The following is a 17,322-nucleotide window of genomic DNA, read 5'->3' as shown; positions in this document are numbered from 1 at the left end:
AAAAAACAAACAAAAAAAACCTATGGAAACCAAGCACAGTGGATTGCAGAAATTAATTCTGTGTGAACAGTATATTCTCAGTTATATTTCGGAGAATATAATTGCATAAAATTACTTTAAAATCCAATGCAGATTAAAGAGAAACATGGCATACTGTACACTAACTGTACACTAAATAAATGAAGTGCAGTATCATTGGATCAATCGCATTCACATTCCAGCACATCAAACACTGGTTAAAAACATTCTAAAAGTGGCAAAAGCAGCATTTTTAATCACATATCTTCTATTTTATGTTTATTGCAAATATATGTTTTATAACATAAATGAAAATGAAATGTAACACTTTTAAATGGAGAGAACTTTGGTTCTTCGGTTACAATGAGGAAAACCGACATGTTTTTGATAAATACAGCGCACAGAAAGGAATCAGAATGAAATACACAACACGAGCACATCGCCTTGACCAAGTTCAAAATGGAGAATATCCATTTCTATGGCAACAAAAACCACCTAACCTTACAAGGTATCTACAGTTTCCTCTTTTCACTTCCCATTTCGATGAAATGCTTGGTTCACTTCTTTTTTTCAGTGTGAACCACTTTCTGACCTTCATTTTCTCATTGGTGGCCCACACTTTTCCTTTCCAAAGGAAAAAAAAAAAATTCTTATTTAATATAAAAGAGAGTAAATGTTTCCTATACCATCACTTTTCTTTCAATCTGGCTATTCAGTATTTTAAACCAACATCTCATCTGGTTCCAATCTCCTCACACCTTTTCACCTCTCTTTTTCTAGTCCCTCGTGTGGTGGACATAGTCCTCTCTCTCTCCAGCCTGTTCGTAGGCAGCGTTGTCGTTTTTCCTCCTGCGGTCCCTAACCCTGCTCCTCTCCGGTCCCGGTGAACCCTGGGAATCATCGTCTGTGTTTCTGTCCTCCTCAACCAACTCTCTCTCATCCTCATCTTTCTCCTCATCATCAACATCACTCAGGTCCGTGTCGGATTCATCCGAATTTTCTTCCTCAAGGTATCGGTAACCTTTGACCTTTGAGGAACAGGATCGTAATGAATCAAAATTATTGTCCGTGGTAATCGACAGGTTCTGCCAATACAGTTGTTTTGAACCTGGAAACTTCCTTTTTTTATTTTACAGAATAAATGTAACCTACTATTAACACTAACAGGCTGCTTCTTTTAGAAAAACACTTTGAAGCCCACACAGACACATAAATAGCTGAATTACCTTGTGTCGCGGACGGGGAATCCGTGGCAACCTGAACGGAATTCTCTTCGCCAGGCGACGCTCCATCTGCACGTAGCAGAAAGATGCCACTATGAGAGTCAGCAACAGGAGTCCAAGCTTTGCCTTAAAAAGAGACCAGAGAGAACGTGCAGCTGACTTAATAAACACAGATTAATGTAAACAAAAAAATGTGCATACATCTCCACATACTGAGGTCGGTCCCATATACTGTGGCTTAGCATGAATTTCAGAAACAAAATCCAGTCGTTTCAATGGAATCTGTGCTGTCGGTAGATTTGTGCAAGAGTGAAAAAGCCCCGAACACAGATTTCATAATGTTTGTTGGTCATGCAAATTGGACACAGAAATCTGCTTGGTTTGAATTAACTTCTGTGTGAGCAGTGCTTCATACATTACTTTGCTACTCTTTTTTTTTGCTGCAAAATCGCTAATGTGACGGCACCTTTAGACAGAACTCCAGACGGAGACATCACAAAAAGTTGTATGTGTTTCCATCAGATATCAGTGTTTTCTGCACTCAATGACAGTGTGATGCACAATTCACAAACTAAAAACCTTTATGCATCGATTCTTTTCAACAAATGAATTGTGGTCACTTTAGTGACATTTTGTGAAAAAAAACTGTCAATAGTTTAGTGATATAAAAAGCACAACTCACATAGAGGTCAATTTCAAACCAAACAACTGTCTATTGGCCAGTGTCACAAAATTCGCATGACCAACTGAATTTGATGTGAAATCTGTAGAGGGGGAATAATTTGTCCTCATTCAAAATTCCCCGATCATGTAGGTCCCTATTGAAATGACTGGAAAACTTTAAACACTTGTTTGAATCAGTGAGTCATTCAAAACATAGTTTTCTAATATATATATATATATATATATATATTAATGCTTATGGTTTCTGAGATTTAACTGAAGCAAGGAAAAATTTGTTTGGGTGACATGTTGGAACCATGATTGACATAACTGAACATTTTGTGAATTTGAAGCAATTTTTTTTCTGGTCTAGTGTCCTGTTATGCAAGGTATGCAATCAGACCAACAAAAATGAAAGGCTTTACCCGCATCGGCAATGCAGACCAAAGATAGACGATGAAGATGGCAATGGCCTGCCACCAATGGTAGATGGTAAAAACAAAGTCTAGTCGCTCCTTGTCTTCATACAGCATCCCCAGCAGAGCTACACACAACAATGTTATGTCATATAATTGATGTCTTTCTGAAATGGGTGTAAGCTTAAGGTGTAAATGGCATTTGTACTCACTGCTCAGTCCAGTCTTGTTGAGCGCAGTGCCCAGACCCCACAGGGCGGAGAGCACCAACAGATATGGAAGATAGCTGGGCTCTCGAGGTGGGGGTGACCAGCACATAAGGGTTATGATTAGCACAAAGTGCACAAAGGCACCCACCAGAAGAATAATCTGTCTGGGCAAGCGCAGCAGCGCCAGGGCCAGGCCCGAACAGATGGAGGATGACAAACCATACACCATAACTAACAACCACAGCTTCTCCATCCCTACTGTACACACTCCATATGACTGAGAAAGACAAGAAACACAGAAAGAGAGATAATCTGTTTAGGTAATGTACCAGGCAAATTGGTTTACTTGCAGCATCCTAGGTGCTTAATATTGAAGAATGGCAATGTCTTATTAAGCTTAAAATTACTGAGAGCTAATACTGTGACTTTCAAACTTTACCTGTGTATTTCAGCTACACAGTCTATTTTGTTCTCACCAGAATGATTCCCTGGACAGCGAAGAGCATTTCAAAACCAGAGAAGATGAAGAAGGGACAGAGCAGACGGAGACGGTAGTCTCGTAAGTGCTTGAAGGGCAGCTGGAAGATGTTCCCCCAGCCAATGCTGCGAAGGTCAATTTCCTCGGTGGGCCGATACGCAGCTCCACACAACACCAGGAACTATTAGGGAACATTGGCATCACACTGTTAAAAGGGAGAGTTCACGCCAAGCTTCAAATTCTAGTTTAACATGGAACAGGAAATGTGAAGTTTGCTGGATTACAAGTAGTTCTTACCACTCGTGCACTATATTTAAACCGCATGAACCAAGTTTGTATGAGGAACAGTCCAAAATATATGTTGCGGATATGAAACCAAAGAGCAAGATTTTCAGATACCTATTTATGTAAGTGATGTCAAATGTTATTATTTCAAAACAAAATTCACTTTTTATATATTATTGTGATCTTTAATAATAATAATTTAAATAGTTAGCAATTATTGCGTCATTACTCTGCAACATTTTTTCCCTCCACACACTTATTTGTGTTATGTGGTAGACTTTTTTTGTTAAAATATTATAGTACATATCTACACATAAAAACTGTACTTTGATAAAACTTTAAGGCCAACTTAAACTTAAAGAGAATGAATGAACAACTGACATCAAATCTAATGTGATCGAGTGGAAAAATTATAACATTTCGGTTTGTTTGTCCCGTAAATACTTGGAAATAGTGTATGCATTGTATGGATACCTTTATGTTAATTTTGTGGTACCTTTTTGTCATTTTATAGCTTGATAGTCATTAACTTTCATCAAAAGGAAATTATTTTTCTTAAAGAAAGTCGGTCACTCATTATTTTAATGCATCTTTGTTACCAATGTAATTGCACAAATATAAACATGTACTTACTATAAAAATTCTTTGGGTAGCACTTTATTTTACAGTCCTGTTCCTCATGTACATACTATGTACTTATTATAGTAGTTACAATAACTATGCAATAACTAGGTACTAGCCCTGAAAAAACGCCTAAACCTAACCCTACCCCATGTAGTTACCTTGTGTTACCAGAACTTTCTTAGATAAATACACTGTAAGTACATGCTATAAGTACATGTTAGTACACGTACTGTAAAATAAAGTGCAACCATTCTTGGTATACTAATTACTATTTTTTTGTAATTATACATAATTTAGTGATATTACTATAGTAAATACATGTATTGTGTAACAGGGACACATTAAAACAAAGTGTTATAAGAAAATCTAATGGATTCAGAACAACATGAGGCTAAATAATTGTAGTTTCTGGGTAAAATATTGCATTTTTAACATTTCAATTGATTTACTAAAAACTAAATAATCTTAAACCTAATTTGGTTCATTATGAAATATCTATGTAAAATGACTTTCAAGGTCAAATTGCTGTTGATTATAGACTGTTTCAGTCACTAATATAACATATATATATATATATATATATATATATATATATATATATATATATATATATATATATATATATATATATATATATATATATATATATATATTTAAGATGATGTAGAGGATAGAGACGTCATAGTGATGATGATGACAGTCTTACGATGAGCATGGCGAGGAAGGCTGCTCCCATGAGCACACTCTCGACCTCGATGAGCAACAGAGAGCGAGGCAAGCTGTGCAAAACTGTCTTATTTAAATTCTCTATCACCCCTTTCCCCGAGGCTCCTGAGAAAGAGAGAGAGAGAGGAGAATATGAGACAAGAGAAAATAATGCATTTAACAAGACTACTAGACTGTTTTATATTACATTTTAGGTCTGGATACATAAATGTTTTAAAGACTACAGACTTCAAACAGCTTCTTTCTCTATAAAGTGTTTTTCACTCTACAATATGGCCAGTGGGTGTCTTTCCATGTCAAGCAGTGTTGCTGGTGATTTGGTGTTATTGGCTATTTTGCAATTCCAAACACTGGTTTAAAAAGATCTCTTCTCGTCATCTCTGCTGAGAGCTAGGAAGAGCCAGACACAGCAGATGTGCCGATGCCTCGCTTTGCAGGATGTCAGAAGTGTGAAGTTTCTAATTGCCAAATGACTACATTTACTTTTTTTTCAACTGTAAATATTCTTGACACATTTGATTTGATTTTGCAAGATATCTTCTCATTATTAACACATGAAACTTACATAACTTTTGATCCTATTTTTTACTTTTTTCTTTGGTGATAAATGGAATTGCATTTCTTTCTTTTTTTCGGTGTAATTAAGTAAATGTAGTGTAAGTAATGACTATTTCACTTACTTAAGTATTTGGACACTTAGGCCATTCTAACTATAATTTATATATTAATTTAAATGAATTAGATAAAAATAAATAAACAAACAAACCAAGTAGCATCTGGAAATATATTATTCTAGAGAGCTAAGTGAATATTAATGGATGTATGAAGTCACCACTGGTTTACTACATTACTTATGAAATAGGATACATTTTTTCTTAATTTTGAAACGTACATATATTGTTTAATAAAGCTGAAAAAACTAGAAAAAGGTTTTCAAATGCCAGTCATTCAAGAGTGTGGGTTCAGTTCTTTTTTCTCAACCAAAATCTCACCAAATCAGCATAACATAATGATTTCTGAAGGACAATCTGACACTGAAAACTGGAGCCAAAAAAGTCAGCTTTGCTAACTGGAATAAATTAGATTTTAAAATATATTAAAATAGAAAAATGTTATACTGTATTTTGTATATCAAATAAATGCAGCCTTGGTGAGAATAAGAAAAAGAAAGAACAACGGTTTTCAAAAAAGAATTGTTACTAGAAAAACATAACAATGAATCTCATACTGAGATTGTTCTTTTTCTGCCTACGGGTTACTCATTTTTCTAGCAAGTCTGGTTGACATTCAAGCAACAGCTGCTGAGGTGTTATATTGTTTTTCCACAGTGTCAGTTTTGATTTATATGCCCTGTTGCTCCCTTATAAATATATATACCTACGTATACTTTATGTTTGTTGTGGTAGTTTTACAGATATTTTTATAGGTATTATAACTTCAAGGAATATTCAAAAAAACAATGTAAATAGCTTTCTCTTTTTAAAAGTCTCTCCAGTGAATGCAGCAGCACTTCGGTTTTTAAAGTTTTGAGTACTTCATGAAGCCATTTTTGACTATTCTTAGTTCAACATTATACATCAAGCATGTGAAAACTTCATAAAAAGGATATGAGAACGAATGCAAATGTCATACTGAGCAGCTGCTCGATCTCTGAACGACGCTTGGGGCTAAAAGGGGACAGGATCGAGAGAGAGGATTTTACCGCACTGAGGGACTTTGTAGAGAGTGTGTTTGTAATCATTCAGATAGTAATTGAGGAACAGCACCATGGGGAACTCGGCAAACACGAAACTCAGCTGCAGGAGAGAAGAGAGAGAAGAGAGGCACGGAGTGAACGCTATAAATAGCTGCATGTTAATGCACAAACCCATATATGCAGCCGGCATTGACACACACACACGCAGCTGTGAATACATATTAATACTTCAATTATACTGGCAAAGGGGAAAACACAACTAATCACAGGTTAACTACTAATAGTGAATGATAACAAGTTGTAATAGAGTGCCCGAAAAGGCTCATCTTTACTCACATGGAAAACAATGTAGAATACAGACTGGAAAATGATGATGTAAGGATGGAAGGCTCCTTTGGGGGGCTTCTTCTGCTCCTGGACATGTTCGTCCTTGTAGTTCACATACTCATAATACTGCTGGGCCATTCTGATAACCACACAAACAACGAGGTGGGAGTGGGTGGGGAGTTAGTTAGCTGTATCTGTATCTGTTAACACTGAAAGACTCAATAACTGAGTGTATAACACAGTAGTGAGCTTTTGTTTATCTGTGAGGAGGTATAACTAAGAACTGCTAGCTGCATAATCTGAGAAATAATGACCAAGCATTTCTAGTCCTGATTGAGTCGATGTTGCAATATTGGAAATTGACCTACAAATGGCTTCGTTATAGTCTCTCAAGCAGAACTGGGATCATTTTTATGTTTTTAATATTTTACACAACAAAGGATTCACGCTCACACTTCATTTTATGGTCCAGTTCTTACTATTAACAAAAGATTAATTACAACTTTTGACTCGGTGAACTCCTAATTTACTGCTTATTAATAGTTAGGAATTGTTACGGTTATGTTTGGGTGGGATTAAGGATGTAGAATATGGTCATGCTTTATATGTACTAATACAGAGTCAATATGGTCATAATACGCATGCTAATAACCAACTAGTTAATAGTGAGTATCGGTCCCTATACTAAAACGTTACTGGATTCACCGCTATTACAATTCTGATTGAAACCGATTAACCGATTCCAGTAATTGTTTTGATGTTATGGCCAGTAACTGCAAAATATATATCCAATATTGACTGATACCTTTTTTAAAAATCTTTAATATCGGCCAATAATCAATAGCATCCTCAGTTTGGCTTTATTTTGCAATATTATGCAAAATAAATGTATGGAACATTAAGAAGTGGAATAAAATACTCCTTACAAAATAGCAATATGCTTAAAATGACTGACACATACACTATTCTTCAAAGATTCTGTAGGATTTTTAAATGTTTCTGAAAGTCTTTCATCTAAAACACCAATATTGTGAAATACTACTACAATTTAAAGTCACAGTTTTGTGTTTTAATATATTTTAAAATGTAATTTATTCTTGTGATGGCAAACCTCAATTTTAGGCATTCATTACTCCAGACTTCACATGATCCTTCAGGAATCATTATAATAAGCTGATCTCTTCCTCACATTTTTTCTTATCATTTTATTAGCAATGATGAAACTGATGCAATGCTTATTATACTTTTTTCAGGATTTCAGGATTTTTTTTTTACTAACCCCAAACTTTCAAACAATAGTATACATGTTCTATGCACCTTCAGCTTTTGAACATGCTCACCTGGTGATGTAGTTTCCCAGTGATGCCCAAAGAGGAACGATGACAATCCCAATGGCCACAGCTGATGGTACGAGAGTGTAATATCGCTCCCAGTAATTGGTTGAAACAAAGAGAGCATAGATGCCTGATGCCAGGAACATCATCCATTTAGTGCCAAGAAATCTGAGAAAGAAATACAATTAGATTGGAAAATAAAGGGCGTGGGATTACTGGACCGTAATTATCACAAGTCATTTTCAGTTTACACCACGGGTGTGAGAAGACCTTTGGTGCCCAAACTGCTCAAGCATTAAGTGGACAGTACATGAACAGTAGGAAGAGCTGCTAATAATTGTGGCGGTGGGTGACAAACGTCCACAGAACCAAAAAAAAAAAGAGCATAACGGAAATCGTAGGTTGAATGAGGATTACGACCAAAACAGAAATGCAAGGAAAGACATAAACTCAACCTAATGAGCACCGGCGTGTAGAGCAGGCCGACAATAGGTGTAACGTTGATGCCCATCAGCATTTTGTTGTCGATATCCTCCAGCCCTAAAGTGCCATACTTGACCTCTCGGTAGGTCTCATCGTAGTGCAGAATTAACTGCATCTGTAACAGACCTACAAAGAAACAGCTCGTGATGAAACATGCACAACAACACTCCAAAAACCTGGATTTGTTTTTCGGCCTGTGACAAGATGTCCCAGATTTGTCAGCTGTTTCTCAATTTCACAGTCTAAGACCGAATGAGACATCTTTGTGTGTGTGTGTGCATGCCAATGAACTTGCTAAAAATGGCCAGAAGAGTGAAGAGTCAGTGAAGTATGCCATCCACAAAACATGTCATATTCATTTGCAGTGCAGACAGTGCATAATGAAATCACACTGATACAATAGTGTGACATAAGTAGAGTCCTACTCAGTGTCGTATTAAGAGTAAGATCTTTTTATAAAGCAGCATGCAGACTTTGAGGAGTATGACGTCATCACGGACTGAATCATTGTATGTGCCTGTGGTGTGGGATGCGCAAATGCTGACCCATGTAGACGCTGTAGACAATCATTCCTCCGCAACTGGCCCCCACCACGTTCTTCACTACTCCCAGCCTCTTTCGTCTGTAGTACTTGCGCTCCTCCTCCTCCTCATCGTAGTCAGGATGTGGGCCGAGAAACTCCTCCACCTGTCAGTGGAAGAAAGATCCAGAAGTATGAGACCACTCGGAAAAGTCAAGATTGTGTTTTTTTGTTTGTTCATTTATAAATAGACAAAGTTTCAGTTTTCTTTTTTTAATTGAACAAAGACAATTTATTAGGTAAAATGGAGTATTTGAGAATTAGATTTTTTTTCTAATCAAATTATACTCAAGTTATTATGATGATAATTTACAACACTTTTAAAATGTCTTAAATCAATCAAATTTTCTGAGAGAAATTAAGTCTTTTATGCAGCAATGCATTAAAATTATTAAAGAGACAATTAAAATGTTACAAAATTATTTCAAATAAATGAAGTTTCTATTCATCAAAGAATGCTGAAAGAAAATTAAATAAACAATGTGTCAGTTTCCATAAAAATACAATGTTTTCAGCATTGATAAGGAATATTACTTTAGCAGAAAACCATCATATTAGAATGATTTCTGATCATTTTGCCATCACAGGAATAAATTAAATGTTAAAATATAGAGAAATAGAAAACAGTTATTTTAAAATGTTATACTATTCCCCGTTTTTACTGTATTCCTGACCAAATAAATGCAATCTTGGTGAAGCTAAAAGACTTATTTCAAAATCAATAAAAACTTTTCAACAGTAATGTTATTTGTAAAGAAAATATTGTAATAAATATAATATAGAATAAGTTTCATTATTTTTTTTTAAATGTAAAAAATATATACTTGTACCTCATTATAACTAATTAACAAATATAAATCATGAGTATTTAAGGAAAAAAGGCAGAAAATAAACGTTATATTATATTAAAATAATTAAACTCAGGATTCAATTAAAAGATGTAAAACCACTGTTTTTATTGAAGAAAAAGATAATAAAATGGAATCATGAAATTAACAGTGGTTAATTATTTAATCTGTTTATTTATTTATTTTTTTAACTAAACGTTTCAAACTGTTTTGTCGTCATTACAGGAGAAGAAATAGAAGAACCAGTCTTTATGACCATGTCTACCTGTCCCTGGATGTTTCCATCAGGACCGCGCAGCTGCTCTTGACCCTCTCCATCAGCAGGGGGCGCGCCGTTCACTTCAGCCTCGCTGTACACGTTATCTTCAGTGATCACTGCTGCCATCTGGCGGCCGCGCTGCTCTCTGACCACAGCAGGAGTGCAGGTAGATCGCTGCCAAAGGTAAAAACGACTATTTAAAATAAATAAATAAATAAATAAACAAACATGAGTGACAGAAAAGAAGAGGGAGCAGAAGAGAAAACTATGGCGACTGTGTGATTGTAATGTTGAATAAAATCTTACATAAACTTCTTCCTGGAATCAACAAAAACAAGGATTGTGGGCGGATGGTTTAACACAGGTGTACAAAACATTCGACGTCAACACAACGACATTTGAACACATTTATAAGTAATGTTGTATATGCAGTGAAGCCTGACGAACACACAGGGCGAAGTAAACATTAAGCATTAACTAAGAGCAAATATAATAACTCACCAAAGTGGAAAAGATGAACGCTATACGTATAACGTTAGTGACAAAGGCTGCAAAGTCTAGAGAGATTAAAACCTAACGTTAAGCTTAGAGCCTCCAATGAAACTTTCGCCTCATGAACAACTGCGTATAGGGGTTATTAATAAAAAAGAAAAGGAAATGAAAGTTTTCTATCTAGTTCCCTATTTTCTTAAAGGGGTAGTGCTTCGAAATGGTGGCTATGCACATAGGACAAACCAATTGGAAGACGGCCTGCTTGGCTTCTCTTGCCCAATGTTTGTGAAAGAACTTCATAAGGAAAAACTAACATTGCTATCAACACACCAGTTACACTGCCTTTTACTTGAGTCAAAGTCCAAAAGTAACATATTTTGAGAAAATTGAAATAAAAGTGTCTTAGAGACTATAGGACATTACCCAGACCATACTTAAAAGAAAAAGAAAAATTAAAACACTGTCAGCCTTAGCCTTATGTTGCAAACCTGTATGCTCTTGTTTTTCCATGAAGGATCTTCAAGCAGCTGCTTTCCATAGTTAGTTTATAATGACCTCCAAAACAGACCAGGAAACGCCTCATTAAAAATAACGAGGATTTCTTACATAAGTGGATCTTAAACATTATGAATTTAGTGACACTTCTCCTTTAAAAGCATTTAGTTAACAATCTGTCAGCACATTAAAATAAGTAGATGAGACTTGAAATTAATCCTCTTTAAACATTAAAAATACACACACACACACACACATATATATATATATATATATATAAACAATTGCAACTGTCATAACCATCCTGACACAATTTTATTTAACTGCAGGCTGTTTTTGCTTATTTTAAAGAAAGAGTCATGAGTGAAACAGAATGTTTAACATTTTAATTGTACTGAGAAATAACGGTACATTTTGTAAAATGAATCAGAGAATGTCAGAGATTACAATGATCAACATTAAAAAAAAAACTATTTCACAAGGACATAATTTCACAATGCTTCACAAATCTCCCTACACAGACAAAGCTCTATTTTTGTGATGTTAATAATGTTCATGTCAACAAACGATCAACAACTCGTAGGGTAAAATATATCCCACTTCCTCCCAAAAGTCTGGATTCTTTAGTGGCTTGTCAAACAGTGAATCAATATTTGTCACAATATTGTTCTTATTCGTGTTATATTATTTATATCCATGGCCATGCTGCCTGATTTCCCCATTTGGATGTCCAAAGTGCCCATTCCTCCCACGAACCCCATTCAAAGGCCTTCAGCCCACCCTTGGAGTTTGTATGGGGTCTATCCAGTGCCCACGGCGGCCTTCCTCATCACCTCCTCATCCTGAACAGAGAGCTCAGTGAGTTTCCGACCAAGTCTCTCATGCAGGTCCAAGTATTTGGCGACACAGCGGTCCAGACACACAGCTTCCCCCTTTGAAAGTTCTGCCTCCTTGTAATGAGGAGGAACACACTTCTTGTGACATGCATTGGTCATGCTGCATGACGGGGGGAAAAAAAAAACACACAGGATAGATGAGATGGTACACTTTTAGTTATGTAATGTATAATCTGTAATGTAATGTAAAGAAACAATGTTCACCTGTACGACTTGTACCAAGGATATATATATTTTTTTATTAACTCGTCCTATTATTTTGTAGAGACTACAAGGTTTGTAACAATGAATTGATAAAATGTATAATAATCGCGAAGGAAAATAATCGACAATGAATATTATTATTGATTAATTTCATTCATGGAAACAGCCAGTCACGTCAATTTACTGTAGCAAATAATAACACATTTCTATGGACAAAATAAAATATTTGATATCAACTGAAATATAGCAGAGGACACAGAGTGAGCAGCTATATATATATATCTTTAAAAAAATCTGACTAATATATATATTTTGCAATGTTAAATGTATGTTTAAAAGGCTACATGTAACACAAGTAATAGTATGTTAGAGCAGTAACTGTAAAGGGAATATTGTAATGGTGTATAAATATAATTACTATGTACAGATGAGTGATTGTACCTCTTACCAGTTAACATGCTTTTTTATTTAATGAATATAACTTTAAAATAGTACACAACATTTTTCTTTTCAAAGTATTTAAGCATTTACAAAATACAAAACGTATAGCCTGTCTATATCCATTGTTGTACAACATTGCATCTACAATACACTATTCAATGGTTGTGTAACCTACTAACGTTACACAAGTCCATATATTTCGTATACCATATATATCGAGATCGTAAGTAATCTGAGAGCATGCTGTTACACGTTTAAAAAGACCACCGTGGGCTTCATACCGGTTATACATGTCAGCCATCATTTCAACCTCCAGCTCCGCGGCGAGCTGCTGCGCTTTCATGGGGTCCATTTCTGCAAATGACCTTTCGGGTTACCCTCACTAAAAACCCACCGGGCAGAGCGTGGGTCCCGTTAAACAAAGAGATCTGACAGCCTGCTTTAACCTTCAGAGTGCGCGCTTGACCATCACGTGGATCCTCCTAACCACCCAGAGTTGTAATTGGTACTTCCGCTGACAATAAAGTTTTCTATTCAAAAACACTGCCCATGTTTGCTGCGCTGCTTCTTCTATCTAAATGAAGTTACGCTCTGCTTGTGTTTCGTTTTTATTTATTTTTATAGTTTTAAATTGTTTTTTTCTCTATTTTAATTACATTTTATTTTGCTATTTAGCACGATTCTCGCATTCCAACTGTGATTATTGGGAAATATTTCTAGGGAATTTAATATTTGGCAAACTCATGTTGTATGTTTTACCACATACATTATATATATAAAATACACATACTCGAAGTGTGTTTAATTATACCAAATAGGTATCTTAATGTACATTAAATAAAGCACACACATAAAAGTGTCATATGAACTTATATACAGTACATTTATTTACATAATTTTAATGTGCAATCTTAGCACTTGCCATGTGACCTTTACTCAATTCATTGTTTCCTGAATCCTCCTCTTTCTCCAAACTGTCGGCCACCCAGCTATCCTCCTGAATGTCTTTGTACATGTCTGATGTCACCTCAACTGAACTCTCATTTGAATCCATAGCTTCATAGTTTTGTTAATTTCTGAAATGCTCTGCTGGTGTTCTGTCAGGATTCATACAAAGTTAATTTCTATTCCCTTCATCACTGTCAGTTCATAGATAGAACCGACATGGTCTTTCTTTGTGTGTGACACTGCATGATCAGCATCATCAATAACATCACCCGGCTTCATAATTTCCTTCATCATATCCTCCTCAGCTGTTAACGGGACAGAAATCTCAGTCGCTCGGTCCTGAATGTCTTTTCCCATCTGATTTTGGGAATCAGTATTCTGTAACACAAATACCCTTTTCGATCGGTTCACAGCTATTCATCACTAATTTACTATTCTAATCTTCACTTTTCCCTCCTCTGAATTTTTGAAGGCTAAAAGACGTGCCTTGCAAACTTGATGTTAGCTGCTGATCAATATTCAGGAAACTCCTACCAGCGAGGCTTTTAACAGTCTGATGGAAAATTTGATCAAGGACACTTGCTCCCTTCGCCTGAACGGCATATTTTAAGTGAGAATTTGGGGGTGTCTGTGCCAAAATGCTGTTAACATCTGCTTCTTCTATTTCTGATGAGTTTTTCTTCTGCTGTGTATTTGGTTCTTATTACCCCATTTGATTTCACTGTCTGTTTTAGTTTTTTTCACTTCACAATCACCTTGTCCTGAAGTGGGCTATTTCTCTGCAGTGTTGCAAAAGTGTTTTTGGATCCTGGGGTTCTGCCACGACCACGTTTTACAATACCTGTGTATTTTGGTTTAGGTAAAACATCATATTTTTTTATTGGCAGTGAGAGGTATTTTCTTACTGAGAAGTGAATACATTTCTCCTTTTCTCTTCACAACTGAAGCTACTTTTTCTGTTCGCATTGATAATTGGGGTACTCACTCGGCGTGCATTAGAAGTTGATGGGTTTTCACTGTGGGGTTGAACTTGATCCTGATTTTAGGTTTTGACACTGTATCCCCATTCGCTTTTAACTTGTGAGTTGCAATCCTCCATCTTCTCGTCTTTCTCTGCTTTGGGTGCCTTCACATCATGCTGAATGGTTTTTCAACTACTTCCACTCATTAAATCATCTTGTAAAAAGGAAGTATTCCATTCTTGATTCTCTGCAAGGTCAGAGCACGATCGATTTTGGCAGGCGATGAGGTCAGGCCGTGGATGTGGGTAGGAGGAATTAATCATCTAGCTTAGAGGGAAGTCCAATTTCAGTGGTGACTCAGAAAGCCACAAGGGAAAGCTTTGCATTTCTAGGTCTTAACTATTTGATATTTCTTGTGTAGGAACATCACCGTCTCCCGTATCTTATTCAAGGGTGAAAGGCATCGTAGTAGCTTGAAATCTGGCCTGTCTTCCAGTATGCTGGTCATACAAGGCTTGGCATTTGACCTGCTGCAGGAGATGGGTAAGCAAGGATGGCTGTGGCTTTTGGGGTTAAAAACAATTATTTTACAATTCTTTAAATATATTCAACTCCTAAGAGGCTGTAATTTACAAATATAAGATTTTTTTTTTAAATGGCATCTATGACAGTTTAGTAGCATATTAAAATTGATAATGTCAATATATAATGTAATATTTCTGAGTTGATTTATTTTATTGTAATACAGATTATTCATAATTATTCAAGCCCTATTTAACATTGTTGTTTTCAAAAGAGCGCTCACAAAAGTTACAGTAAAGAATTTTTTTTTAAATTAAAGACTGGCAACCTTATTCATGGGTTTAAAATGTGTTAGATCAGAAAACCTTTGAGGGCGACAGGGCGTTGAAGAAAAACAATAATACTATCAAAGTGAATAAAATACTTGATCAGAGCAACTGAGAAAAACAGTTGATTTACTGCCAAAGACTTGCAAGATGATCTGATGAAAGGAGGGGAAATATTTCAATGTGTGGTGTAAGACAGACAGCAAACAAGCATGACCTTCATGTTGAGACATCACAGGTCAAGGTGGCAGAATCATTTTGATTGCAACTGTGTGTGTTTTGTGTGTATACAGGCAGTACCGCCGCTCCCTATACGCAGGGTACGCAGTCTGTGTATAGAGCACCAACTCCCAGAGGGGACTCCATCCCAGTTGCTCTAAAAAAAACAAAAAAAAACAAACAAACAAAAAAAATAATATTGATGGATGGACATCTATGCCCGGATAAAGGACATCAGCAATCCGGTGCAGAGAAAAGAAAACTAAAGAAAGTAATTGTTCATCTAGGTGTCAGCTATTATGCACAATTGAATTTATTGTTTGATATTCATTCAAATAAACTGTAAATCATGATACTTTTTCACATGGGCTCAAATGCAAATTCGAAGCTCAATAACATTTCAGAAGAAATTGCAGTCATAAAACAATTGTAATGTGTTCAGTTAGGTGTCAGCTACAATGCACACCTTATACATTTGTAACATATATTAAAATAAATTATAAATCATTTAGGTAAAAATGAGGCCCATTTATCACACACATTCCTGTGAACGTTTTTTTTTTTTCAGGTTCCCTTATGAAAATTACCCATGGTTTTAACAATAACACCACAAATCATCGTTCTTAAAAACAAACCTTAGCCATCAATAGCCTTTAAAATGACTTAAAATGCATTATAAAAAACTATGAGGAAATAATGATTGGTTAATAGCACTGTTAAAATACATAATGAGGGCAAATACAAAAATAAACAATTTGTGTACATGGCATTACAAATGGCTGCAAATGGAGCCAAATGCCATGTAATTGCTGCTGTTACGTACAGGACAATCAAATCCTTGTTTAGGCTACTGACCAAACATTTAATTCAAATATTCACTTAATCTTTCATTTTTGGCCACCTTTTTGCTATGACACAGCCTTTATAATTTCTTCAACAAAAAATGTGCATATCACAACCCTTACAAAAATAAACCATGGTTTTATCATAGTAAAACTGCTTAATTTCCTTTTGCAAGATTTCTGAATGCTTGAGACTATTAAATAAATTAGAGTCATAATTAAGTTATAGCCATAGGTAAATGTCGAGAGCTACAATTGTAATTTGTAAATAATACTATTTATTCATTTACTTTTATTTTTTGATTAAAGGTCTATTCCCCCCCCTATAGTAGGTGTTTTTTCCATAATAATATTTGAGGAAGTGGTGCACAACAATAGAATCCTGCTTAGGGCACCCATTTGGCCAGCAGCGGCCCTGTATACAGGAACTTAACTAGAGCAGTGGTTCCCAATCCTACAAGATGTGAAAAGGGTGCTTCAGAGAAAGGAGACATGCAAAACCTGCTGGGTTGCCTCCAGGACCAGGATTGGGAACCTCTGCTCTAGAGAGCACGGGGCTTAGAGGAGCTAACATACAATTGCTGGCTGGAACACACATGATACATGAAAGGTTGAAAATAGGGGTGCAGATTAAATATCGGCCGATAATTAATTTGCATCTCGTCAGTGAAGCCAGTTATCTAATCAGTGGTAAATTCCATCAGGTGCTGATTTCACACAGAGCCGTTGTTAACTGGCAAGCTGCTCAAATCCACCTTCATTATCAGCGTGGATTTACACAGCTGATATTTATTGTGCACCCCTAG

At 35.9% G+C, this 17,322-nt stretch overlaps 2 protein-coding genes across 2 annotated transcripts; both read right to left on the bottom strand.

The window, feature by feature from the left end:
* Positions 1-208: 208 nt before the first annotated feature.
* LOC113072358 (protein unc-93 homolog B1-like) lies at positions 209-10,840 on the bottom strand. The gene is made up of 13 exons (XM_026245409.1): positions 10,671-10,840; positions 10,176-10,343; positions 9,028-9,169; positions 8,455-8,608; positions 8,006-8,167; positions 6,675-6,804; positions 6,345-6,438; positions 4,623-4,747; positions 3,006-3,188; positions 2,533-2,806; positions 2,330-2,448; positions 1,245-1,367; positions 209-1,046 (listed from the first exon to the last, which is right to left on the bottom strand). The coding sequence occupies exons 2-13, from the start codon at positions 10,293-10,295 to the stop codon at positions 795-797; spliced, it is 1,878 nt and encodes a 625-aa protein (XP_026101194.1). The 5' UTR covers positions 10,296-10,343; positions 10,671-10,840; the 3' UTR covers positions 209-794.
* A 680-nt stretch (positions 10,841-11,520) lies between these two features.
* Positions 11,521-13,209, bottom strand: LOC113072251 (mitochondrial import inner membrane translocase subunit Tim10-like). The gene is made up of 2 exons (XM_026245317.1): positions 12,979-13,209; positions 11,521-12,152 (listed from the first exon to the last, which is right to left on the bottom strand). The coding sequence occupies exons 1-2, from the start codon at positions 13,047-13,049 to the stop codon at positions 11,957-11,959; spliced, it is 267 nt and encodes an 88-aa protein (XP_026101102.1). The 5' UTR covers positions 13,050-13,209; the 3' UTR covers positions 11,521-11,956.
* Between the last annotated feature and the right edge of the window lie 4,113 nt (positions 13,210-17,322).

Source organism: Carassius auratus, chromosome 1, assembly GCF_003368295.1.
Source record: "Carassius auratus strain Wakin chromosome 1, ASM336829v1, whole genome shotgun sequence".
Taxonomy (NCBI): Eukaryota; Metazoa; Chordata; class Actinopteri; order Cypriniformes; family Cyprinidae; genus Carassius; species Carassius auratus.
Note: the sequence above shows the minus strand (reverse complement) of the source record. Positions and strands in the feature narration are given on the sequence as shown.